This window comes from Ursus arctos, unplaced genomic scaffold, assembly GCF_023065955.2.
Source record: "Ursus arctos isolate Adak ecotype North America unplaced genomic scaffold, UrsArc2.0 scaffold_34, whole genome shotgun sequence".
NCBI lineage: Eukaryota > Metazoa > Chordata > Mammalia > Carnivora > Ursidae > Ursus > Ursus arctos.
In genome coordinates this window covers 5,036,005-5,060,410 of record NW_026623030.1, presented here as the reverse complement: position 1 = coordinate 5,060,410, position 24,406 = coordinate 5,036,005, and the positions used below count along the sequence as shown (strand labels likewise).

The 24,406-nt window shown below is 57.9% G+C and overlaps 1 protein-coding gene across 4 annotated transcripts in view; it reads right to left on the bottom strand.

The window, feature by feature from the left end:
- Nucleotides 1-22,773, bottom strand: part of PRODH (proline dehydrogenase 1) — a 28,890-nt gene extending 6,117 nt beyond the window's left edge. For 2 of the 4 annotated variants that reach the window (XM_044379501.3, XM_044379500.3), the window contains exons 1-13: nucleotides 22,465-22,750; nucleotides 17,824-18,032; nucleotides 12,377-12,411; nucleotides 11,731-11,880; nucleotides 10,144-10,208; nucleotides 9,823-9,939; nucleotides 9,287-9,366; nucleotides 8,444-8,525; nucleotides 6,909-7,001; nucleotides 6,673-6,819; nucleotides 5,657-5,832; nucleotides 4,434-4,532; nucleotides 886-974 (exon numbers count right to left, since the gene is read on the bottom strand). In XM_044379501.3, the coding sequence (XP_044235436.2) occupies nucleotides 886-974; nucleotides 4,434-4,532; nucleotides 5,657-5,832; nucleotides 6,673-6,819; nucleotides 6,909-7,001; nucleotides 8,444-8,525; nucleotides 9,287-9,366; nucleotides 9,823-9,939; nucleotides 10,144-10,208; nucleotides 11,731-11,880; nucleotides 12,377-12,411; nucleotides 17,824-18,032; nucleotides 22,465-22,737 (1,615 nt within the window). In that variant the 5' untranslated portion in view covers nucleotides 22,738-22,750. Of the gene's footprint in view, nucleotides 1-196; nucleotides 812-885; nucleotides 975-3,205; nucleotides 3,604-4,433; nucleotides 4,533-5,656; nucleotides 5,833-6,672; nucleotides 6,820-6,908; nucleotides 7,002-8,443; nucleotides 8,526-9,286; nucleotides 9,367-9,822; nucleotides 9,940-10,143; nucleotides 10,209-11,730; nucleotides 11,881-12,376; nucleotides 12,412-17,823; nucleotides 18,033-22,464 lie in introns of those variants that run through there. The other 2 variants (XM_026486293.4, XM_026486295.4) reach the window with 2 other exon arrangements.
- Between the last annotated feature and the right edge of the window lie 1,633 nt (nucleotides 22,774-24,406).

Below are 24,406 nucleotides of genomic sequence, written 5' to 3'. Positions count from 1 at the left end.
GTAGGAGTGTCCAGCACCCCACATAGCCGAATCTGTGATACAGCCTGAAGGGAGGGACTGGTGGGTCCACCCCACCCACAGTGGGCCTGGCCCCCAGGGACACATGGTGCCAGAGAGGCAGAGCCGTCAGAGCCACTCCATCTTTGATGCTGACCCCGTATGATGGTGCAAGGGAAAGAGCATTGCAGGCGTGAGGTTAAGGGCTGCAAAAGTAGTGGTTTATTGACCAGGCCAGCTTCCCCAGCCTGGTGACTGCCCGCCTGTGGGGCTCAGGGGGTGTAGGTTAGACAAACCCTGACAGAAAGTAGTCCTTCGGGTCCAAGGTCATGGGGGCAGGCAGAGATGGGAGTCGTGCCCACTTGCTGAAAGGCCATTCCTGACAGTTGCCAGTGGCTCTGGCAGGCATCAGACAAAGCCTGAGCACCCACATCCTAAGCAGGGGCCAGAGGGGTGCTGAGGCCCCACTTCCAGCAGGTCTCAGTCAAGGTCATAAAAAGGTGAATCCACATGAGGTTGGGGTTGGGCTATGGCTGTGGCACTGGCCCGGGAGCCACCTAGAGCCCCTCCCAGGCGAAGGCTGGAGGCCGAGTCTGAAGGTGGGTGACGATGGTGGCCCCTGAACACTAGGCTGGACGGTGAAAGAGGCTGCCTGTGCGGAGCCTCCGCTTGAGTTCCTGCCACAGCAGCTGTCGCTCCCGCCACACGCCCTGCACAACACCACTGTTCTCCAGGGCACGGCGCGACAGGTAGGGCAGCACCTCCATCACAGGGCCATAGGGCACATACTTGTACACAGGAAAGCCTGCCTGACCTGTACACAGGCAGAAGCAGTGAGTCCCAGCCCTGGACACCCCCACCCCTGCTCCCCAGGGAGGCCTAGCTCACCTAGTGGAAAGCTGATCTGGTCGCACATGCCCAGTAGCTGTCCAAAGTACACCTGGCGATCGGCAGGGTACAAGCCCAGTTCCTCCATCCTATAGACAGACAGTGCGGCAGGTGAGCCCCCGCCACCCCGGCCGGCTGCCACTCCCAGATCTGCAGGCATACATGTTAGCCTCCATCCCCTGCAGCATGGGCATGGCTGTAGGCTCTGTGCTGCCCAACTAAGCCTTCGCCCTCTGCTTCCCACCTCAGCCCATGGCTACCAAGTTCCCTCCTCCCCCTCCCACTGTGCTCTCTCTCCCTTCCCTCTTGTCTGCCCTGACCTCTGTTCTGGTACCCTGACCCAGCAAGGCAAGCCTGCCCCAAGGTGTGGCCTGGGGAGACTCCCAGAGGCCCTCCCCTGCCCCTTTTTGAGCCCCTCTGCTTCAGTGCCACATCCTCAGTCCCTCGACCTGACCCGGTCTCTTGTCCTCCCCTTGCTGGCTGCTCTGTCCCATATAGCAGTACTAGCCACTGGTGACCGTGGAGCCTTTAGAAGTCTGCTGGCCTAAACTGAGATGGGCTGCAAGTATCAAACATATGGAATTTTGAAAACTGTGGAAAAAAGAATGCATTGTTTTTCTGAAGTGCTGAATACAGGTAATATTTTGGGTATGTTGGGCTAACTGAAAGGTATTATTAAAATTATCTTTTTTGTGTGGCTAATGGAACATTTAGAGTAGACGAGGCTCACGTTTCTATTAGCACTGCTCAGATGTTGGGGTGGGTGGCCCCCAACTCTGTCCAGCCTCCTCTCCTGTCCTCACACCTCCTCTGATAGGATCTTACAAAAATTCCCAGGGTTCGAAATGTCTACTTGCTGAGGATTCCCACATTTTTACCTCCAGCTTCCTGTATCCACATGTCCAGACTCAACATACCTGCACCAGCACTCTGGAACCTGCCCTCATCCTTCCACCTCCCTCAGGGTATATTCAGCCTGGGTCCCCCTCACACCCACCCAGGCTGTCGGCCAGGAGTGTGCTTCCCTGTCTCCAGGGTCCTCCTCTTCTGTCTCAGGCTCCTGGCTCTCAGAGCACTGAGGACACCTCACCCTGGCATGAGGGTCATCCCATAAGCCCTTCCCCTCCTTCCCTCAGAGTCTGACTCCACTGTGGGGGCCACCCAGTCTGAAGCAGGCCACAATCTCTACCACGTTGCCCTGGTCTCCAGTTTAGGTATCTTTGTTCCCCACTGGAACATGAACCCTGTTAGAGTAGGGCTGCCACCATATTGCTGCCTGCCTGACTACTGATGGTAGGGACACTCTGGTGGCTCCCACAATGATGGCTGCTGACCCCTCTCCACGCCCTCTGCCACGTGATTGCAGCTTCTCCCAGCAGATGGGGGCTCTCCACTTGCCATCTAGGCTGGGCCTCCTGACTTCCTTTGGCCAACAAGACAATAGCAAATGGGATGTGGGCAGAGTCCTGCCTTCTCCAGGGCTTCTGGAAGCATGAGGCCACCATGTGGCAAAGCCTGGGCTGGCCTATTGGAAACTGGACATGTGATGCAGTTCCCTGTGCTGCCCCTGCCAACGAATGAAGCCATTTAGGTCCAGTCAGGCCTCAGCTGACCACAGATGCAAGACAGACCCCAGGCCTCTGAGTTTTGCGCTGGTTTGCCACTTTGCCAAAGCTGACTCAGGCTGTCAGACTGAGATCCCTGATGTGGCACCAGAGACCCCTACCGCTTCCTCAGGGAAGGCAAGCCCAAACTGCTGCGGGCTTCCCAGAGCAGAAGCACAGAACCACGGACTGGAGGGGCTGAGCCTCCTCCACGACAGTGGTATTTGTAGAGCCTGGCACAGGCCCAGGAGGCTATGAGAGAGGAGAGCATGCTCGGCTGGCATTCCAGATGGGGGCGGGCCGTGTCCACGGCAGGAGGCTGCCCCTGCTAAGATGGTGAAAACAGACATGTTCTGGTGGGAAGACTCAGAAGACAGGAGGAAGAAAGCCCTTCTGAGGACAGGTTACACCTTTCAGAGTTCCACTGTCCTCTGTGAATGAATGGACTACCTGTGATGCCTGCATTAAATGTGAGTGGCCAACCAGAGCCTGCTGAGCCTGTAACTGAAACCTAGGAGGGCGCCACCTTCCATACCACTGACCCACACGGGGGCCTGCCACTGTGCAGGGGTGCAGGCCCCCAAGTGCTGGGCGAGGGGTGCAGGGAGGCTCTTGGTGTACGTCGTCTAGTGGAGGACCCTGGTGCCCTCGAGGGTTCAAGCTTTGATCAAGTTTCCATCACAGAGTAATATTTTTAAGTCTAAGGGAAAACCAGATTTTAAGATTTACAATTTAATCAGGTGTTTGTTTTAAAAGTCGGGCTAGACCTAATTTTTTTTTTTTTTTTCTTTTTGCACTGAGCACAAAAGGTGCCCCTGGCCCTCTGACATCCAATGACAAGGTTGGGGCATCCAAGGCAGGAAATGAGCACCTGGGAAGTCCCTAGGGATGGAGAGAAGAACGCGGAACAGTCCTGTCCAGCTGGGACTCCACTCGGCCCCCCACCCATCCCACGGAAGCAGTCAGACACGACCCTGGCAGGGACTCTTGGGAGGGAGCCTCGTCAGTCTGCACTCAGCCCAGGTGGCACTAGTGGCCTCGGTGCTCTTGTCCCCACCCTGATGGCCATGACCGCTGTGCATGAGAAATCACGGTTTTCAGCTGCAGTTTCAGGCTGTAAAAAAGCAGTGCCATCACAAGCAGAGAATAAATGCCTCGTCACTGAATGGGTGTGGAGGGACCAGAGTCCACTCATCAGGCAGTGCCCCGCAGGTGCCCAGCCTGGCTGTGCCCTGCCCTGGCTGTGCCTTCACCCCTCCTTCCCAGAGCCCTGCTCAGCCACAAGCCTTGGGTACTCTGCTTTGCTCCTGGGAAAGGCTGGGTCCAGCAAGGCTGCCGCCGCTGTGCTTTCTGCGGGGCCTCAAGCCCAGGAAGGTGGCGGCTGGGGCTAGAACCCCCCGTGTGGTGCTGCTTGGATTAAGACAGAAAACACGAAAACATGGTAATGACACGAGTATTTAAGAATTTACTTCACCTTATTCCTATATCTGACTTGTATGGATTCTACCAAAGTTTTGCTCCACAGGAAAGGCATTTAAAGAGAAAACAGACTATATTAAATTCCAAATGCAGTTTAAAGCATTTAAGAGAAATTATTTATAAATCAGGTGACGCGCCAGAGGCCTCCTGAGGAGTGCTGACGTTACACACCGTGCATTTCAGGAAGCTACGTAAATCACCGAATGAAATTTAGTTTTTGAGTCTGCAACTTTAATAAGTCAGGTATTAATTTTAAAAAACCAACGTAACTGCAAATAGCCTTTTTGCTACTGCAGTGCCAATGCCCAGCCGGGCCTGGGAGGCAGGGGGCCTGCAGGACGCTAAAGCTGCCACGCCAGCTCACCACACAGACGTTACCCCGCAAACACCACCGCGGCTGGCCGGTCAGTGTGCGCATGCTTCCAAAGCACTCCCCCCTCCCCCTCCCCCACTGGGGGTGCCTACCTGCGCAGCGTGAAGTGAATCGTGTCCTCATTGTGGGAGGCCACCATCACTTTGGCCTTGGTGTTGTGCTTCAGCTCCTCCAGGACATAGTTGAGGCACCTGAGGGGAGTGCCACATGAGCCCCAACCTGCAGAGGCCACCGGCAGGCCCAGGGCCAGCCAGCCAGCCCACTCCTCCCAAGTGAGGCCACAGCAGTGGGACCAAGGCTGCACTTGTCATTCCTCAGCACCTCGTGGGTAAGAGAGAAAACAGGAGCAGCACCCAGGGCTAGACATTCGACAGGGCACTAGCTGGGGCACAGTGCCCCAGGCACCCGTGACACATGCACCTTCACTTCCGGGAAGGTGTCCACAAGGAAATTAAAGGCCTGGAGGTGGGGGGCCTCCCTCTGCACACAGTGTAAGGGTGCTACCATCTGGCAGCAATGGTGCATGTCCTCGGACCCACCAACTCCACTGCTAGGAAGGTGCCACAACTGTGTCCTCGCCTGTGAGTACATGGGGGCAAGGTGTGCTATGGGTCACTACTGTAATGACCTGGATGGGCACGCTGCTAACTGGTGGGTTAACACCGTGGGCCTGCACGCGGACACGGGACAATTCAGATGGGTGTTACACGGAAAAGCAAGGGCACAGGGCTGAATGCATAAGGCCAAAGCTGATGTGGGTACACACATGCCATACTCGGAAGCTCTGCCGGGGAGGAAGCGGGAACCAGGGAGATGCTCAGGGTCTGAATTTGCAACACACATACAGCCTCCTAGAGAAAAATCACAGGCTCCGCCTGTCCCTGCTGCATGACAAGTCAGCAAGATACACGGACCAAAAGCAGATGCAGACAGTTGATGACCCCAGTGTGTAACAGGGAAAGCAAACGGACTATATACAAGTCAGGAGGGCCACTCAGGGCATATCCCTTGTCCTAAGGGTCACCAAGGGCTGGCTGGGGGCTTTTCTGTACTAAAAAGGCACCTTAATAGTTTTTGGAAAGGGTAGAACAAAAGCAGAGGATTCAAAAAATAAACAGTAAATTAAAAGCAGAGGAATTAGTTCTGGCCTCAAGCATAAGTCTCCCTCCTGCTCCTGCAGAGGCTTCTGATACGCAGGGCTGCTGCCCCTTCAGATGGGAGTCGTGTGGGCTCAGTGCCAGCATCCCTGCCCTGTTCCCTCACTCCCCCTCCCAGGAAGCCATGAGGCCCTGGGGGCCAAGGAGGGCTGGCACACCTGTGGTACATGGCATTGGTGGCCTCGTACGTAGGGTTAATGGGGTCCTCATAGCCGATCTGTGCCGCACGGGTACGTTCCTGGGCCATATATGCACCCCGCACCAGCTTGGCCCCAAAGCACCAGCCCTCGCGGCGAGCCAGCTCCACGTCCAGGGTGACGTTGTCATAGGCGTCCTGTAGAACCAGGGCCAAAAGTTGATGATGACCAGGATGAGGCCCCCTGCAGCCTGTGTCCCCAGAGGCCCAGGGACCCAGGGTGACTATACCCTGGGACACCAGGGCCAGCAGCAGCTGCCTGACCTGTGGGTGGTTAGGGGAGCTGGGAGACAAGCAGGAGTGAGGAAGGCCCCTTAGATATGGGGATTCTTCTGTGTAGCCTGGGACAACCCTGTTGGGGGACAGACTAAGTGCCAGCAGCCATGGTACACTCCAGAGTCTCCCTGGGCTGACTCAGGGGCAGGGATGTTGAATGCTATGGGCACCTGACTGGACCTCCCCCGCAACCAACCCACTTCCCCCCACCCCCTGAAGCCTGGATACCCATCCTACACCATGTCTTCCAAATACTTGCCTGGTTCCAGAGGACCCCAGCCCAGGTTTGTGCTCAGCTATCCCACCCTGAAGCACTCTGGGCTCCCTGCGGTACGTGCAAAATTCTGAGCAAGTCTTTTTGTAGGGAGGGGACCAGAGCTTTCATCTGATCCGATGGGACTCGAACTAAAAAATGGCAGCAAAAACAAGTGACTCATGAGGCCTTCAAAATGTGGGGATTAAGGTGCATGAAACAAACTGATAAAAGGCTCCTTCGCCTTCCTCCTACCCCTTCTACACCCCGTCTGGGATCTGATGCCCGGAGAAGGGGCCGGTACCCAGTTGGTGACAGGGCCCCGGGCCCTTCTTCCTGTTCAGAGTCCATCACACTCAGCTAGAGGCCTCTCCCAACTCCAGCATGGGACTCGGAGGGCGGCACCCCTCACCCGAGGGCCGGCGGGACACGGCAGGAGGGGGCCGTACCTTGAGGTAGCACTGGTATGTGTTGAAGATGAGTGGCTTCTCCACATTGAACTTGCGCTGCATTTCCAGGGTCAGGCGGCTGATGGCCGGCTGGAAGTAGGTCTGCTCGGCGTCCACCATCAGCCGCACGCCCATCTCGGTGGCTTTCTAAGAGGTGCAGGGGTGGGACAGAGGGTTTAACTGGTGTCAGGTGAGACAGGTGCCCCCCTCTCTGGGCACATCCCAGGGTCCTCGACCTTGGCCAGGATGTCCATCCTCTGCAGCATCCTCGTCATCTGCAGCTCTTCCTCCTCCATGAACCGTGACAGCAGAGGCTCCAGCTGTCCTGTCTGGAGCAGCACGCAGTCAGGCCACAGCAGGCCTCTAAGCCCGCACCTCTCAAAGCTACCACTCCCACTGCCCAAGGGCACCCTCTGTGCAGGGCCTACCAATACTCAGTGCATGGTCCCCAGGACCCACAAGGCCACTTCATCCCCACCCCTTCCCTGCTTTTAGTAAAGATCAGTGCCCTGTCTTGAGGCCATCTGGCTACTTGGTACCCCAGAACCTTGCTGCCAACCAGCACCCTCTGACTCACAGGGCTAGCTGCCCCAGGTCAGGCCTGCACCCAAAGTATCTGCTCCCACAGCCTCTCCAGGACCCTGGAAGGGCATTCCCCTTCTGCTCCCACACAACGGTAAGGAAGTAACCCTTGACCCATTCAATCACCCAGAGGGGTTCAGCCCCTAGCAAGGAGAGGGCTCGGAGGAAGAACGGTGGCTACAGGCAGACAGGGACAGCTTGCAGGAGATTGACAACACAGCAGTGGGGACAGAGGCACCATCCCCAGATGGTGGCCTTCGGGGAGCCAGCAGGTCAGCAGAGGGCTGGTGCTCAGCAGCAGGGGGCACCTATCCTGGAAGCCCATAGGGCACTGGGCCCTCTGCTAACACCACATGCCCGCTAACACCGCCCAGGGCACTCCTGGTGGGGCCTGGAGCATGGCCCTCTGTTGGCCCTCAGAGGCTGTTTGGGGGCTGGGCCCTCAGTCAGCCGGGGCCAGATGCTTGTGGAAGGCACTGTTTGTGGGATGTTTTCCCGAGGTGCTGCTGCTGCTTTACAACCAGCTTGAGGGGTGGTTTCAAACAGAGTGCAGTCCTGGCACTTCCCACAGGCAGGATGGGCAGGGAAGGGGGTTCTCATTCCCTGGTGAGAATGAGAACACAGGCCAGCCTAGTGACTTGTTTTCTACGCACACAACTGGGCACAAGTGATGCTATGGAACATCTGAGGTTAGGCTGGACAAGGTGACAGTGCTCCCGCCTGGCTCTCGGGGGACACTCACCCTGGCAACCCAGCCACCACATGGTGAGGAAGCCCTGCCCCATGCACAGCCAGCATCAACTGCTGGCCGTGTGAGCAGGACCCCCCCACAATGACCCCAGCTCCCGCCACCCTCTGAGAACTGCAAGGGAAACCCTGAGCTAGAGCCACCCAGCTGGTCAGTCCAGAACTGCGATGGGGGATAACAGGATTACTGCCATTTCAGGCCACAGAGGTTTGGGACGACCCAGCATGCAAGGATAGATGACGTGGGTCTCTGTCCCCCTCTGTGGGGCACTCAGGGATTTGTCTTCTTCCTCCGGACCACAGGGGTGTTCTGCGGCCAGGAAGGACACTGATCTCAGCCAGCTGTGTCCCCGGCTGCTGCCCCAGGGTAAGGGACAGGGAACATTTCCCCTCTCAACCTTGCACCCCAGTGAGATAGAGCTCAGGGGTGAGGGGTGGTCACCTGCATGTTAGGGACCACCAGGTGCTTGGAGAGCTCAGTCCTGCTATCAATGAGGCTGCTCCAGTCCAGCAGGTCCAGGGTGCTGTGGGAGAAGTTGCATCAGCACAGGGGCACTAGGATCTATTGGGGGGCCAAGTCCCCAAACCAGCCCATGCCTTAAAAGAGCACCCCAAGCCCAACCCCCACAAAACCCACCTCAGTTTTCAGTTTTAAAAGACAGATAAAATGTTAACATTGTCCTCTGTTTACAAAGTGGAAACCAAACCCAGGCCATTCTTGCACTGGAGCGACAGCAGCTATTAAAAACCCAGGGCGAACACCAAGAACACCAGGGGCCATGTCAGGCTTGGGAAAGAGCCAAACACGGGAGGCCAGAAAGGAGGCAGACCTTGCATGTAAGGGGACAGCTGCTACCAGCCCAGGGGCCCTGGTGATCTCAGTCCTAGCTTCCAGACCCCACGGGATGAGGTGTGGGCCCCTCCAGGATCTCAGGGGCCCTGACCCTCCACCTCCTGTCATGTGGGTCCCAGGAAGGGCTGAGTGTGGCAACCTTACTCTAGGACCCAAATAATTCTGTGAGCAGCCCTGCCAGTTCAGAGGCACTCCTACCAAGCTATAGTCTGGACTAGCCCTGGGCTAGCTGCAGCCCCAGCCCCGTGGACTCCAGGCTCCCTGTCAACTCCTGCTGTGTGTCTCAAGGAAAAGGTCCTTCAGCACTGTCCTCCCTGGCCCATGCTCTCCAGAAGGGCAACCAGGACTGGGAGAAGCCATTGGGGTTCTGCTGGAACCACAGCTGAATCAGGGCAGACACTCCCAAATTCCCAGCTTGGGGGCTACTCTTACCCAGACACACCCAGGGTCTCCGCAGTGAACCAGTTCTCAATCTCCGTCCTGGATGCGATGCCCATCTTTGCCACACTTTCCTTGAGAAGTAAGAAGTTGCCAGTCCCATGAACCTGCCCCAGCCCCGTTCACTAACATCTCCTGTCCCCAGCCCACCCCCACATATCTGCAGTGCTCTTTTGACTTTATGACACCATTAGTGCGAACAGGGTACAGTCTTGGTTTGTGTTTCTGCCTCACAGACAGGTCTATTCCTACCTGGCCCTGATTCCCCTTCCTGGACCCAAAGCTCTGCAGTACTCTGCCACCTGCAGAGCAAACCCCCCTCCTCAAGCCCTCCCACCCCGCATTACTCGGCCCCTGTTCAGATTCCTTCCCAGTGGACCCCAGCTGCTGCTGTGGGGAGCAGAGGGGGGTGCTACAGGCCTCTGGGAACCCACCTCAAAGACTACCTAGCCAGTTCTTCCTGGGCAGGGCTCCTCCCCGAGCCCCACAGTGCCCACCCACTCATACCCACCAGGGCAAGGACGTCCCACCTGCAGCACAGCCACCTCCAATTTCGTATCCATGGCAGCCAGACCAGCCTTCCCGTGCTCTGCAGCCATTTGGTGAAAGAGTCGTCTCCACTTGGTCAGCACATCTGAGAACTGCAGCTGCAAGTGCAGGCCTGAGCCACCATCTACGGCACAGGCCCAGATTCCCGCCCCCAGGACCCCCGCCGAGCCCCTGGGTCCCCTCCTGGCTCCGCCTGTGTGCCCGGCGCCCAGCACCAAGGTACCAGCACAGGAGCTTTCACTTAATGCTCACAGCACCCCCAAGGTCTTACAAACTCTGCACTGGAAGGTTCTGGCACTTACCAGAAACTGAGGTCTCCCCAGTGCAGTGAGCTTGATGGCTGAGAAGCCATCATCACTGGCTCCGCCTGTCAGAAGCCACAGGAAGAACCATTAGGGCTCCAGAGGGGAACGAGGAGGACCAGGAGCCTGTGCCCAGAATCTGTGCCACTCAAGAGTTAGACTCACCTCACCAGACAGGTGATGGAACGAATGGCTGGCACAGCCCCTCTTCCTACCAATTACCTACAACATACACGGTACTGGGTCTCCCCTACAGATGGGTCCCAAGACCACCATGGAGCCTCGAATGACCCAGTGCCAAACTACTGACAGTGCAGTGGCGCCAGCAGATCTCTCCTCCTTTCCCCACCCGGCCCTACCAGGGGCTGCAGCCATGTCCACGGCAGCCACACTTCCTGCACAGGCCTTCTGCTCCCCAGCACGCCTGCCTGACCATCCCTGGAACAGCCCTAGTGGCAGCTCGGCCATCTCAGGCTACGGTGAGTGGCACCAGGGGCCCCTGCCAGGAACCCCCCCCCCAAACAGAAGGGGAGAGCCCACCAAGGAGCCACATATGCTGGGCTGGCTGGCTAACCCCTTATGGGCAGAAGGACAGTGTTCCTACTGAGCCCATAAATACACATGCCCACCCCACCTCGGAGGCGGAAACAGGCAACTTCACAGGGTTTGTTAGCCACGTGGATCCAGTAAGCCGGTGGGCAAAGGAGCCGACAAGACCGGCCCATTCTGTCCCTGCTTCACGTCCTCGCCCATGCCACCGGCACCGCAGGCTGCCCATGGCTGGGGGGGGCAGGGGTAGGGTTCACAGAACACAGAAACACCCAGCAGAACAGACGGCGGAACACAGAAGATGCTCAACCACACCTGCCTCTCTCCTCCCTCCAGGAACCCATGACCCGTCTTCACTTCTGTGACCTTTGCTTTAGGCAGAGCAGGCACAGAGGTGAGGAGGCGCCCCCTTGCTCTGGACCCGAATGGCCGAGTCTCTGCCTGACCACCTGGCATCTCTCTGGCACTGCTCTCAGAATGATGCTTCTGAGCACCACTCACTCCTACCCCGCCCGTGTTCAGCAGGTACAGAGCCCACTAATGGAAGGGCTGCTGGGGCCACACGGTGGAGTTCTGCTGTGGCTGGGTGAGGCCCACCTGACTCGCCTCTTTTGGCGAGCACTCCACCCAGAGGCCAGGTGGGGAGGAATCCTCCATGGCACCAGCTCCTGGAACAGCGCAGCCATTGGCAAACCCAAGTGCCACGTGTGGCTAGGCTCGAGCCCCTGACCCGGACAGAAGGCTGCTCAGCCCGCTGACAGCCTTCCTGAGGTTCACATCTGGGCACCGGTATCCGGGAAGAGGCAGGAGGCGGCAGGCTCCTTCGGCAGGGCTGGACTCAGGCATGACCCCGGTAGGACCTGAGCCCACCCTATGGCTTCCCCAGTGTCACCTATAGTCATCCTCATGACTGTCTGGGCCACCTAGAGAGGAAGCCCCAGGCAAGTGCTCCAGGGCGCGCTTTCACCCATCAGCATCTCCACACACAGGGGTCAGCCCTCCCTGGCAGGTGAACACCCAGCAAAGAGCGGGCCCCACCTGCAGCCTCGATGCAGCGCAAGAATGTCTCCATGTGGCTGTCACACTTGGCTTCATTGGCATAGAAGTAGGTGCGGGCACTGATGACACCGTCCCTGCGGTCTCCAAAGGCCCGGTGGGCCTGGTACTGCTTCTCCCTCTTACTTGTACCTAGAAGGGCAGGCACGTGGCTGAGCACACACAGGCTGTGTGCTGTGTTCTGCCTCCCGCCCAACTCTGGGCAAACACAGGGCTCCCCCGGCATCCAGCAAGACCTGCGTATGGCCCACAGCCCCGTGCCCTCGGGACTGGCTCCTTGGCGGCCATGGCCTCCCTACACTGTGTTGCCCACCACTCCCTGCTCCTACACTCACTGTTCCTTCTCCCTGGCTAAGCCCTAGTCACATGGCAAACCCGGCCAAAAAGGCAGAGCCCAGACCCGTTGAGGGCCAAGGGGACCAGCACCCCTGGGAGCGTCCTGGGATGTCAGCAGACTTGAAGCACTGGCCTGGGTGCATACAGGGAGAAGCCATGTGGGCAAAGGGAGGAGCCTTGGCCCCAAGTCTTGCCTGTGCCCTTGAACCAAGGTCTCCCAAGGAAGGGTTGGGGGCGGGGGAGGGGACAGGTAGAGAGAATATTTGTTCCTGAATAGCCTCCTCTTACTCACCACTGCCCTCCCTCTCTACAGCTGACGTACAGGACCTGTGGGAAGGAAGAAGAGGGTGAGGGTCGGTCACACTACCTCAGACTGCAAGTGACAAGCATGGGTTCCCTGAGAGCAGGCAGAGGTGGGAGGAAGCCAGAGGGTGAGCCCTGAACCCGACCTGACAAGAAGGGCTGTAGGGGAAGGGCTGGCTTAGTCCAGGCAGGTCAGAGTGACTCACGTGCCCCACCTCCCTCCTCACCACCCACCCTGGGCCTGCAGGGTCACCTCCCCTGAGCAGGGTGGGGCAGCAGCCTCACAGACCAACCTGGCCTACAAGCTCTACACCCTGGAGAAGCCTCAGATTCCTTTTGGGTAGGTGAGGAGTGAGTAAAACTGATAGCTGATAGCCCAAGGCATGGAATAGTTGCTTGAAGAAGGCTACTATGGGGGGATTCCTTCTGAAGAAACAACAGAGCCTTGGGGTCAGTCAGGGCTGATAAGGAAAGGACCCGGGCAACTACCAGTGCACAAAATTCCCAGAGTTGAGGAGCAAGGCTCCTTGCTCTGCTCTATGCCTCCTACATGCGGCACCTCCATGAGGAGGCCGGGCTCTGGGCTCCCGCCCGGGCGGACACCCAGCTCCACCCCCAGCCACCGCCTGCCAGCCCCCTGCTTCATTCTTGCCCCTTAGGTGTGTCTTCCAAGCAACAACCAGAATTTTTCTTTTAAAATGCAAGCCCTCCCATCCTACCTGATAAACACCCCCAGTCCTCATGAGGACAGGACGGTGAGGCCAGCCTGAGACCATGTTTGGCTCGGCCCAGCCACCCTGGCCTCTCTGCAGTCCCTCGGCTGTGCCCTCACTACCCCTGTCTGGCCGGCCCCCGCCCTATGTCACCCCTACCCTAGACCCCTGCCAGAATCACAGTAGACACTATCCTCCTCTCAGTGGTTGTGCCATCTGGGACAGCAAATATCAGCTAAGCCTACTCAGATGAAAGGGCTGCTCACCATCACTCTGCCCCAGGCCTGGGGGTGGCATTCGAGTGGCTTCATCCATCATCTGACTCTGTATTTAAAGCCTCTTAAATCGGTTACCAGAGAAAGAGCTCAGCCAAAGCCCTGCTGCTATCCAGTAACCTCCCAAATGCTCAGACCCCTGGGGGCCTCTGAAGCTCCACCCATACTTCACAGGAAAGGGATAGCGATACTCCCCTACCCCCACCCCACACGTGAGACAGAGGTAAAGCCAGCCATGCTGCCGAGAGGGAACTGCACTTGCAGTGGCCTCAAGCCAAGTCAAAGAACCAAGGCAGCTTTTGACCTCCCTGCTCCTACAGCAAGTTGGGGGGCTGCTGGTCACCTTCCAGGGAGCCCTCCCTTTGGACGCCGGCTCTTGTGTGACCCCAGGGCCCATAACTGGCGACTCTGAGCCAGGATACCCAGGTCAGGACCCAGGAGTCCCCGTAGCTAGGCCAGTCCACAGGGGCTGGGGGCTCCGCATACTGCCGCACAGCCCACAAGGCCCCAACCTGGGGACAGGGGACAGGAGCTACTTCGTGCCAACTAGACATGTGTGCCTGATGCATAGAGAAGGGTGAGGTATCACTGCGTGACAATATTTGACTCTGTAACATGAGGGAGGGGTCGGCCCCGTACAACAACATCCCCACTGGGAACAAGGAACACCTGTAAGACCAGCCCCAGGCTGTGGCCCAGGTACAACCAGGAAAAAGCACGATTTGGGCCCTACCATCTACACTAAGGCATGGGTCTCATCAGCAAGGATGGTGGCTGCTGGGGACTCGGGCCTGCTTTGTAACCACACAGCCCATGGCTCAGAGAAACATGACTATTCATGTCTCCAAGGTTCCTGCCTTCTAGGCAGGGTGCATTCCATTCACGTGGGAAATCATTATCTAAAATCCCCCAGTGGCCCAGCACCGTGTAAGGTTCCTGCTCAACACTTCCACAGCTGGCCTGTCCACCCTCCAAGCCCCAGCCAGGCTCCAAAGGCACAGGGGAGCACGGGCCACTCCCTTCCTCACTGCCAGCAGGCCCAGCAGCAGGAAGGCAGAGGCTGCAGCTGTTTCCATCGGGAAGCTTCCTGGGCACAGACAAGACAGCAAGCACTTTAGCAATGGACTGAGCAGAGGAGCCGGCTTGGCCACACTGCCATGTGGTCAGGGGACAACAGCCTGTCTCTGAGCAGATGGCACCAGGAAGGAGCAGGGTCACACTCTCAACCAGGCCTGGTGGGTGGGTCATGAGAAGATGAAGATGGCAGTTGCCAAGTACAGTGGAGGGGAGGAGGGTCATGTCACCAGTGGGGAAAGGAAGTATCCTGTGCATACGCGCGCACACACACACACACACACACACTTGGACGTGGAAGAGGGAAGAGAGTGTGCCCAGGGGCAGAGGGCAGAGGAAGGTGAACATCAGTGGCCCAGGGGAGAGGTGGCAGGAAGGCCCCAACCATCCTCTTGGCCGCCTCCAAGCTCAGCTCACTGCACTGGCAGATATGTTGGCTGGATGCCTTTTAGGAAAAAGAAGAAAATGAGGGGAGCCCTCTCTGGCTCTCTCCTGGGAAAATGCAGGTGGCAGGAAGGAGTGAAGCACCGAGAAGTCCAATGGAGCCCATTCCCATCTGTATACCTACCTCCCTAGCCCCCCAGGCCCTGACTCCAGGCAGCACCCAAGTCCTCTGTGCACTCTGCACCACCAGTCCTGGTAGAGCTGCCACCACCCTGGGGCTCCACCTCCAGCCAGCCCTGGGTCTGCATAGCCAAGACAGAGGCACCTGCCATCCAAACTGTCCCTGGGTGTCCTTATCATAGCCAATCATTGGGAGATACCCTAGCCCCTTATCCCCACAGCTCCCAGCCTGCTGGGGAGATTCTATGGGGTTCCTCTCCTAGAGCCAGGACCCCGGCCTCTGCCTTCTGCCAGGTCTTCTGGGAAACACCATCCCACCCCAGCCCTAGATGGCCACTCTCTCCCTCCAGCACCTATAGCCTCCCACCTCCTGCTTCCTACCCCAGGGAATCCTTCCTGGGCCCCCTACTCAGACCCTTGGGAGACCTGCTGGGTGTCCTGTGCATTCAGCCACCTCCATCCTTTCTGTGCCTCACATGGTTATGCCCAGGGCAGGCCCGGCACCACCTGTACCCTCCCTTCCCCAATTCCTGAGGCCTTAATTTGGGGTAGTGGCCTCTATATCACTCCCCAGAGCAGGGTCTATGGGGCTCATGACAAGACTAGTGAGACAGACCTCTGATCCCCGCCCCCCAGGACTCAGAAGCAGTTCTCTGCATGGGGGTTGTAAGGATGGGGGCTGCATGGCTGGAGCCACTCCTGACCAAGAACACCCAGTAAGCCAGGCAGGCTATTTGACAGTATAGATGTTCAATCAGCACCTGCAAGCCTGGTTCTGCCCCCTCAGCCCAGGCCTCTCCAAAGGCACTGGGCCACCTGGCAGCAGAGCAAGGCATGAGTCTTTGACACCTGTCACTGACATCGGATGGTGGTCACCATGTTAGGATGGGAAGGACCAACACTCACATCCCAAAGCCCACAAGCGGGGCTCTTTACAGCATCAGAGGCACAAACATCAGGGTGGCCCTGGGGCACAGGCTCCCTGGCTCCATGACAGGGCAAGGCCAGCCCACCTCCCCATGTTCTCCTTGCAGAACAGGCAGGAAGTCAGCCAGATCACCCTGGGAAAAGAGTCTTCCTACCAGAGGGAGAAAATCCCATTGTGAAACCACTCAGCCCTCAACACAGGCACAGCAGGGACACAGGGCTCATTAGTCATTCAACAGGCAGCCCCACTGAAGGCTGCAGCTCCACAAGGAATACACAGAGGGGTGCCAAGCTGGAGAACCCCGCCTTTAAGACAGCAAATGGCTAGGCAGGGGCTGGGTTCCCCAGGCCAATCCGCTGCTGCTGTTGCTGCTTGGCTTGGACATTCCGTTCCCAGGGCAGGAGCCTCATGTGATGCCTTTCTCCTTCCTCCCCTCCTCTCTTGTCCCCAAGCCAGAGCAAACACCCCAGCCTGAGACAGGGCAGGTTACTCAGCAGGCTTGTCCCAAGCCTCACGTGGTCAGGCACAGCTGCTGTCAGAACTAAGGGTCCTAAATGCAAGCAAAGGCCTGACATGGAGGGATGCAGGTACCAGCATAAGAACTGGGCATTTTGTAAAGAAAGGGCTGGTCTTGCCTGGATCTCTTGGGCAGCCACCTCTCCGGGAAGCAGAGGGCGGCCTCATTCTCTAATTTTCTTCTGTGGCCCAAAAGAGTGGGTCAGGGAGGTACCCATCTGTCTGTTCTCACTGTGCGGAGAACAGCTCCTGCAGCAAGAAGAGACCCTAGGCCAGCCTGCCACACTGCTCCTGGCTGCCATTCCCTTCTGGGACCTCTGGGTGGGCGCCAGGCCTGGCAGGCTCCACACTCACCAGGCAGAGCCTATCTGCTGATTAGGAAATCCTCCCAGGAGGGGAACTTGGGTGGCTCATTTGGTTAAGCACCTGCCTTCGGCTCAGGTCATGATCCCAGGGTCCTGGGATCAGCGGAGAGTCTGTTTCTCCCTCTCCCTCTGCACCCCCACCCCGGCTCATGCTCTCTCTCGCTCTCTAATAAATGAATAAAGTCTTTTAAAAGGGGGGGGTGTAGCGCCTGGGTGGCTCAGTTGGTTAAGCGTCTGCCTTCAGCTCAGGTCATGATCCCAGGGTCCTGGGATCTATCCCCGCATCGAGCTCCCTTTTCAGCAGGGAGCCTTCTTCTCCCTCTTCCTCTGCCTGCTGCTACCCCTGCTTGTGCTCACTCTCTGTCAAATAAATAAATAAAATCTTAAAAAATGAAATAAAATAAATTAAAGAAAATTTAAAAAAAAAAAGAAAGATAGAAAAGAAAACCCTCCCAGGAGCTAGGCAAGAGTGAGGCAGTGGGGCCCCGTCCAGCAGGTTGGCAATCCCTCTGAAGAGATGCTTTAGCACAACAGGAAGCCAGAGCACCTCCTACGCCAGGGTCAGCAAACATCTTTTATAAACCCTCAGGTAGCGTCTATCTCCAGCTTTGTGGGCCATATGGCACCTGTCGCAGCTACTCAACTCTGCCCCTCTAGGGCAAAAGTGATGTGAATTTCATACACTTTTCACATGTCACAAAATACTATTCTTGTTTTGTCTCAACCATTTTTAAAAAAGTAACAACCAATCTCAGCTTGCAGACCACACAAAACCGGGCAGGTAGGCTGTCCCCAGTCTCTGCCCCTCCTCCAGCCTTGTGCATACAAGGCCTTTTGTGAAAGTCGTCATTCTCACAGAACAAAACTGCAAGAACCCCAGGAAGGCCACTGGTAAGCAGGCTGACCAAGCTCTCCTAGCCTTGGGGGGCCTCCTCCCAACCCAGCCCCAGCTGACCCCAGGATGCTTTGGGGTTACGACCAGATGCCCAGGTGGGCCTTACTCCATCTCCTTGCGCTCAGCCTCCTCAGGGCTCAGATCCTCCTCCACCCCGTAGTCCAGGATGGAGCCCACTCCAAATGCCCTGTTGTGCCGGATCAGGGGCCGGATGGACTCCTGGTCCTCGCCGGCCACAAACTGCCCGTAGAAGGTCATCTTCATCAGCTTTTCAAACAGCCTTTGCCCCAGAAGTCTCCTGGTGAGATGCAGCAGCTGAAAGGCAAAAGGAAAGGGCTGTCCTGGCTGCCCGGCCTCCCCTGTCCCCAGCAGGTCACCCTTGTTCCCCCGCCCCCTTTGCTCCAACCATAAAGCCCTGACACACTCTCCCAGGGCCAAACTTGACTCCTGGCCTTGGTTTAACAGTGGACACCACTGGCAGCAGCTTGCTTCTCAGCCTGTAGCTACTGTCAATCCACTCCTCAGGGAGGGCAGAGATCCCAGAGCCCCCCCCCCCCAACCCCCCCAACAACAGCCACTCACTTCCCTGCCCTGCACACTCACGGATGACCCCAGTGGCACACAGCAAGTGCCTGACCATCACTCGATGGATAAAGAAATGAATAGCAGGTCTCTCTAGGAAGAGCAGCGGGCATGTTCATCATAACATTCTCTGTATCCACACCTCAGTGGGTTATGCCGGGTAGGAGGACGATTTGGTACAACTTCCTAGCAGGCGAGCACCCAGATTTTGCAATGTTTTGTTCACTGCTTATTCCAAGTCCCTAACACAGTGCCTGGCAAGGGGCCGGTCCTCCAGTGGTTGCTGAGCAGATGAACACATGGTAAATTCCGAAGGAGTCTAACTTCAGCTCGAGCAAGCCTTAGGCTAACAATAAGCCAGGTAAGCATCTACAGAGTCTGAGAGATGAGAGCCCATTGTGGGACCAGGGGGGACTCAGTACAGTCATCCAGGGCCACAGCAGACCCAGAGCTCGAGTGCACGTGCCCCTGAGGAAGACAGCTGCCCATAAACCACTCACAATCACATTTTGCCACATCCCCGACTTCTGCCATCATTCCTTCCAAGTCCAGAGCCACTGCTTTGTGCCTCGTGCAATTCTAAGCTAAACAAAACAGATAAGGAGCTTACATCCTAGCAGGGGAGGGACCTCGAAGAAGCAAGGTTCCTCCACAGAGTGATTCAGAACAGGGGTGAGGGAGTGATGGATGGGAGATGTTTGGTGACTTAGATCCAGAGAGGGGGGCTTGCCAAGACATGGAGGTGGCACGGAGCCCGTGCATGGAGCCAGGGCAGGAAGGAATGAAGAGAGCGGCTCCCCGAGGCTGGAAAGGAAAGCTGCTGGGAGGGCACATCTGCCACTTGTCTGGGAATTCCTCTGTGTCCACTATCCCCACGCTTAGCTCCAAGACAGAGAAAGCCTGAGGTGTGTCAAACCCAGTGGATAGCAGGACCCCTTGTGTGAGGAACATCTCTTGGGATCAGGGTTTCGGGGACAATCTAGTCGAAGCAGAAATATGAGCAAATCAAACAGCCTCATCCCCAAACCAATCCTGAGCATCCCCACACTGGCCAGAAGGGAGACATGCCTGGAATCGTAGGTTGGTGCTTGGTGGAGACGCCTCAGGAACAAACCTGAGGGCGCCACGGGGCGTCCGGAGGACAAGGTTCTCCAGGCCATCCCCTCTGCCTTGCTACAGCCTCTCCGTAGCACTCGGTTTTCGTTGCATCTCATTGTTTTTATAAAGAGGATAAGAAACGGAAAATGAAAGACCGACTAGGGAGAATGGGCCAGGCTGCCTTGGCCCCACACAGCCCGGGCCAGCGGTCAGGGAATCCATGGGCCAGAGCAGCCTTGCCAGAGGAAAAGCCGGGTCTTGATTACATCAAAGATCTCCCCAGTAGTAGGTGGGGCAGAATCGGACACCTGAAAACCATCTTCTGGCTCTGGAAAACCCTGACATCGCATGTGTCAGCTCTAAGAACTGTCAGGAACCAACACGTGTGGAAAGAGGCCAGCCATCTACTCTCGGGCCAGCAAATTTTCCTGTCCAGTGCCACATGGGAAATAACGTAGGCCGGGTGGGCCACACAGTCACAGTCGTAACTACTTAACCCTGCTAGTCAAGCACGAAAGCAGCCACGGCCAATGTTAATCAAAGAAGCAGGAGCAAGGCAGATGCTGGAATTTGGCCCAGGGGAGCCCTGGGCTGGTAACCTCCTATACACCCTGCACTTTGTGCTGACCAGCTCCCCAAGGGGAGGCAGGGCTCAGAGGGAATGGCAGGGAAGGCCACCCAGGTCACCGAGCCGGTCACTCACCCTCTCACTCTGGCAAAAGCCAGCCTGTCACAGAGGGCTATGGAGCACATGGGGCAGGGCTGGCAATTCTAAAGCTAACGCCAGAGCAAAGCCACCCCTTGAAAAACATCCTGGCATCAGGTGTATCCCTGGGTGGCCCAGCCTGACATGAAGGCAGCCCCTACTCTTCTCCAAGTGGGGGCATCCTTCGTGGGTTTAGCAACTTGCCCCAGGAACACATATACTTGTTTTCACTGTAAAAGACTCAAACAGATGTGTGCAGAGCAAGGAGGGGTAAAGCCAGTTCTCTCTCCTCCCTGTCCCCCAAGGCCACCATCACCATCTATCCTGTACCCTTCCTCTTCTGTTACCGCCTTCTGCACTGGCTTTGTCATGGAAGACCTGAATTTTCTAAACCCTTATCTTCTGGCAAGGGAGGAACCCTACTGGGTCCCAAACCAATGCAGCAGCTCAACTGGGGCTCCTTCAGGCTGACACTCCCTGGTAACAGATTTGAGGATCCCCAACTGCCCCCACAGGTGCTGCAGATCCACACTGCTCAGCAGAAGGAATTTCCACCCCAGGCCAGAGGACAAGTTAAGTATATACTGGTTCTGGTGAGCAGTCCACAGCCCTGCAGCCTGGCCTCTGCCCCATTTCCCCATTTCCTCCAGTGCCACGCACCAAGGCCACTGACACCAGTGTGACCACTAGCAATGTTGTGATGGAACAGATGCCACAAGGGGCACACAGAGCACCATTAGTGGGCTCCCTGAAGGTGTCCTCGGGGCACAGATGGGACAGGAGGGAAGCCTGGGAGAAGCCTCCCCATGCCTCCAGGCACCCTCAGTGGTCCCTGCACTCCGGCACTTTCTGGCATGTGGACAATGGTCACCCACAGTACCCGACGGTCTCCAGCTCTGCTGGCTTCTCCTCTGGCTTTGATCCCAAGGAAGAAAGCTCAGTGCTGAGATGGCAGAAATATGCCCTGGATGGCTCTAAGCCTTCACTCCCTCCCTTCCGGCCACATGGCAGCAGGCAGGGCTCCTGCACCACTCCTGCCCCACACATCCCAGTTCCACCCAGCAGTCCCATGATGCCCCAACTGCAGGAGCCAGGTCCCTGTCCTTGCCCTCCACAGAGACCTCATGGCCAGCCATTACCCCCTAGTCGTTCCTGCCCCCCAGCTGCCTTCTCCCTCCTGACTGCTGCACCTCCAGAACTTGCTGCTCCTTTCAGGCTGTGCCCCAGACTCTGGTGCTCCCCAAAGGGTTCTCATCACCTTCAACCCCCACCAGGTTCCTTGACCCCTGAGTGTCCCATTCCACCCTCCTTTCCAGTTGGCCTGGGCGCTCCACAGCCACAAATTTGCCACAGAGCATCCACATCTACCACAAACACAGAGAGCTTCCCAGTAGCCTCCACATCTCCAGTTCCACCCCTTCCTCCTCCGCATTCCCCTTCCACTCCTGCCACCAACAGTCCTAGGCTGCATCTGAGTAAAACTTCTGGAGAGACCCAGTCCAACACTCCACTGGCCTCACCGTCCCCTCAGACCCACCTGACTCTGACTTTGTGGCCTGTACCCTCACCTCCCAGCCACCGTGTTTTCACCTTCACCTAAGCCTAAAGTGTGGCTTGGTGCTCTTCTTTGGTTCCGCCTCCCCAGCCTCCTCCAGGGGCCAAGGGAGGCAGTACCATACGCTCAGCACCGCCTCACTTGAGAAATCAACACCGCCCCCATGAAGAGCCTTCCAGACCCTTAGCACCAACAACTGCACCCTTGCAAACTGTTCCCAGGATCACCTTGAAATAACTGTCTTTTCCACAAGTCCAGACTGACAGTGGCTAAGACGGTGTTCTGCTTTTTACTTCCCCGAAGCCCTCACACTTTTCACAGTTACTATGTTGAAGTAATAAAAGTTGTAGTTCAAGTGGCTTCCCATTTTCCCCAACACGTTCCGAATGGCTGTGTCTAGTGAGCTCCGGAGTCACATCTTCTGAGAACTCTGGGTTCCCAGGCCATAAGCCCTTCAAAACGACCAAGACTTCCCTTTGGGCAACATGGAAGACACTCAATTTAATTTTCAGGTGGCAACTTTGCATTACTGCAAGCAGCTTATAGCTTAAAAATTCAGAAACTGGTCTTTGTTTTTAGTTAGTAGTAACTGGCATATAGGAAAATTCACGAGGCCCAAAAGGGAATGCAGGAAACACCTCCCTTCCGGACTTCCCGGCTACAAGCGATGCTCAAGGGACCCCGATTTACAGTAAAACTTCGTGAAGGTTCCGGGAACACACAGAGGATCCAGCGCGTGCCCCTGCTTGCGCGCCGCGATGCGCACCTACCCACCTGCCCGCCCACCCACCTGCCCATCCGCGCACCTGCTCGTGGTGCGCCAGCAGCGCGGGCGAAGCGCACAGGCGCAGCACCAGCAAGCTGCGCACCAGCTCCCAGCTGCGCCGGCTGCGGTACGCCTCTTGAGTGTTGCCGAAGTCTATGATGGGCACCGGTGGCCGCGCGGCCTCGGCCGCCCCGCATCCTGGCGCAGTCTCCCGGCCTGCAGCAGTCGGCTCGCGAGCCGCCGGCGCGGTAGACAGCCGGGCGAGGCGGGGAGTGCCGGTGCACAACACAGAAACGATGCGCCTCAGAGCCATGGCGTGGCGTGCGCGCGCTTCGAGGCTGCTTAAGTACTCCCCTCCGGCCCCGCCCCACCGGCTCCGCCCCGCGCTCAGCCGCGCCCTCTCCTCCGGAGACCCCGCCCCGCCCTAGAGCGCGCGCCCCCATCTTGAGCCACGCCCTCTCCGGCCGACCCCCGCCCCACGCCTTGAGCCAGACCCTCACTTCGGGAGGCCCCGAGCCGCGACCTCTCCTAGGGAGGCCCCGCCCCGCGCCTCCCGCCGCGTCTTCCAGTGAAGTCCCGCCTCGTCCCCAGGCCCGCGCCTTCGGTCCGAGAAACCGCGCTCCGCACCCTGAGCCGCGCCCTCTCCTTGGGAGACCCCGCCCCGCGCCCTTGAGCCAAGACCTTCACGTCGGGAGGCCCAGAGCCGCGCGCGACCTCTCCTTGGGAGGCCCCGCCAAGCCTTAGGAAAAGCCCGCCCCACGCTCCGAGTCATTCCCACTCCTAGTGAGGCCCCGCCCTACCCCAGGCCCCCAGACCCCTTGCTAGGAAAACCGCGCCCCGCGCCCCCAGCGGCTCCGTCTCCTCAGGAGCACCGCCCCGCCCCGCCTTAGGACCGCGGACCTCCGCGGAGGAGGCCCCGCCCCGCGCTCCAAGCCGCGCCCTCTCCCAAGGAGGCCAGACCCCTGCGAGTTCTTGAATGGAGTGTGTTCTGCGGCAGCCTCGGCCACCGAGCGGCGCTAAGCGCGCCTGAAACCCTCCTTCTCAGCCTGTGGCCGCATCCCCGAAAGAGACCTTGTCCCCCTGGCTGCTTATCCCCGGCTCCATCTCTCCCCTAGGAGACCCCGCGCCTCCCGCGACCGGATACGCAACCAGGCGTGCGATTTCCCCCTGGGTTTCCCAGGTCTCTATGCGGGCCCTGTGGGTCCGGAGCCCGCGAGTCAGCGCCACCGCACACCTGTATTCCCGGGCTCCTCCGCTGAGGCGGGGAGGGTGTAGAAGCCAGCAAGGCCGGAAGGCGGTGCCGCTTCTCCTGGGAAGCCGCCCTTCCTCATTCCTAGGCCTACGGCGCGAGCCTGGAAAGGAGGCTCCTTAGGGGCTTGCCCAGTTCTGTTCTCTCCGTCTTCCCAGTCCCACCGCCCACCCAACGCACAGGCACGGACTTCCAAGTTCCCCTTGGAACCCCTGCAACCCCCACGGTTCCTACCCCCAGCCTCCCCTTCAGGCCCTCGGTGCTGCTGCCCTTGGAGCTGACGGCAAAGCCGTTGCTTTGCCACCTCCCTCAGGCCTCCCTTCACTCCTAAAAGCCTTCCCACTCTCTCCCCCTCTGCCTCCGACGCCCTTCCTTCCAGCACCGTGGGTGACCTGGCAACGGAACTCCAGATATCGTCTCCTGGGAGGGACCTGCCTTGACTGCCAACCATAGCACCCTCTTCCCCATCACTCACCCCTCGGCCCCTCCTACATCTCATCAGGACGTTCTGGCACTCCAACAGGTGCTGGGTCTGACTGTGGGTGGCAGCCTCGCTCGGCCTCACTCACCTGGTTTGCCTGGCTCACTATGTGCTTCATGCATTTTGGTGCATTGGATGTCCCGTTCGGGACGTACCCATTGGGCACTGTTGACGTTTGGGGCTGAATAATTCTTTGTTGTGGGGCGGATCTGTGCATTGCAAGATATTTATCAGCCTCCTTGACCTCTACCC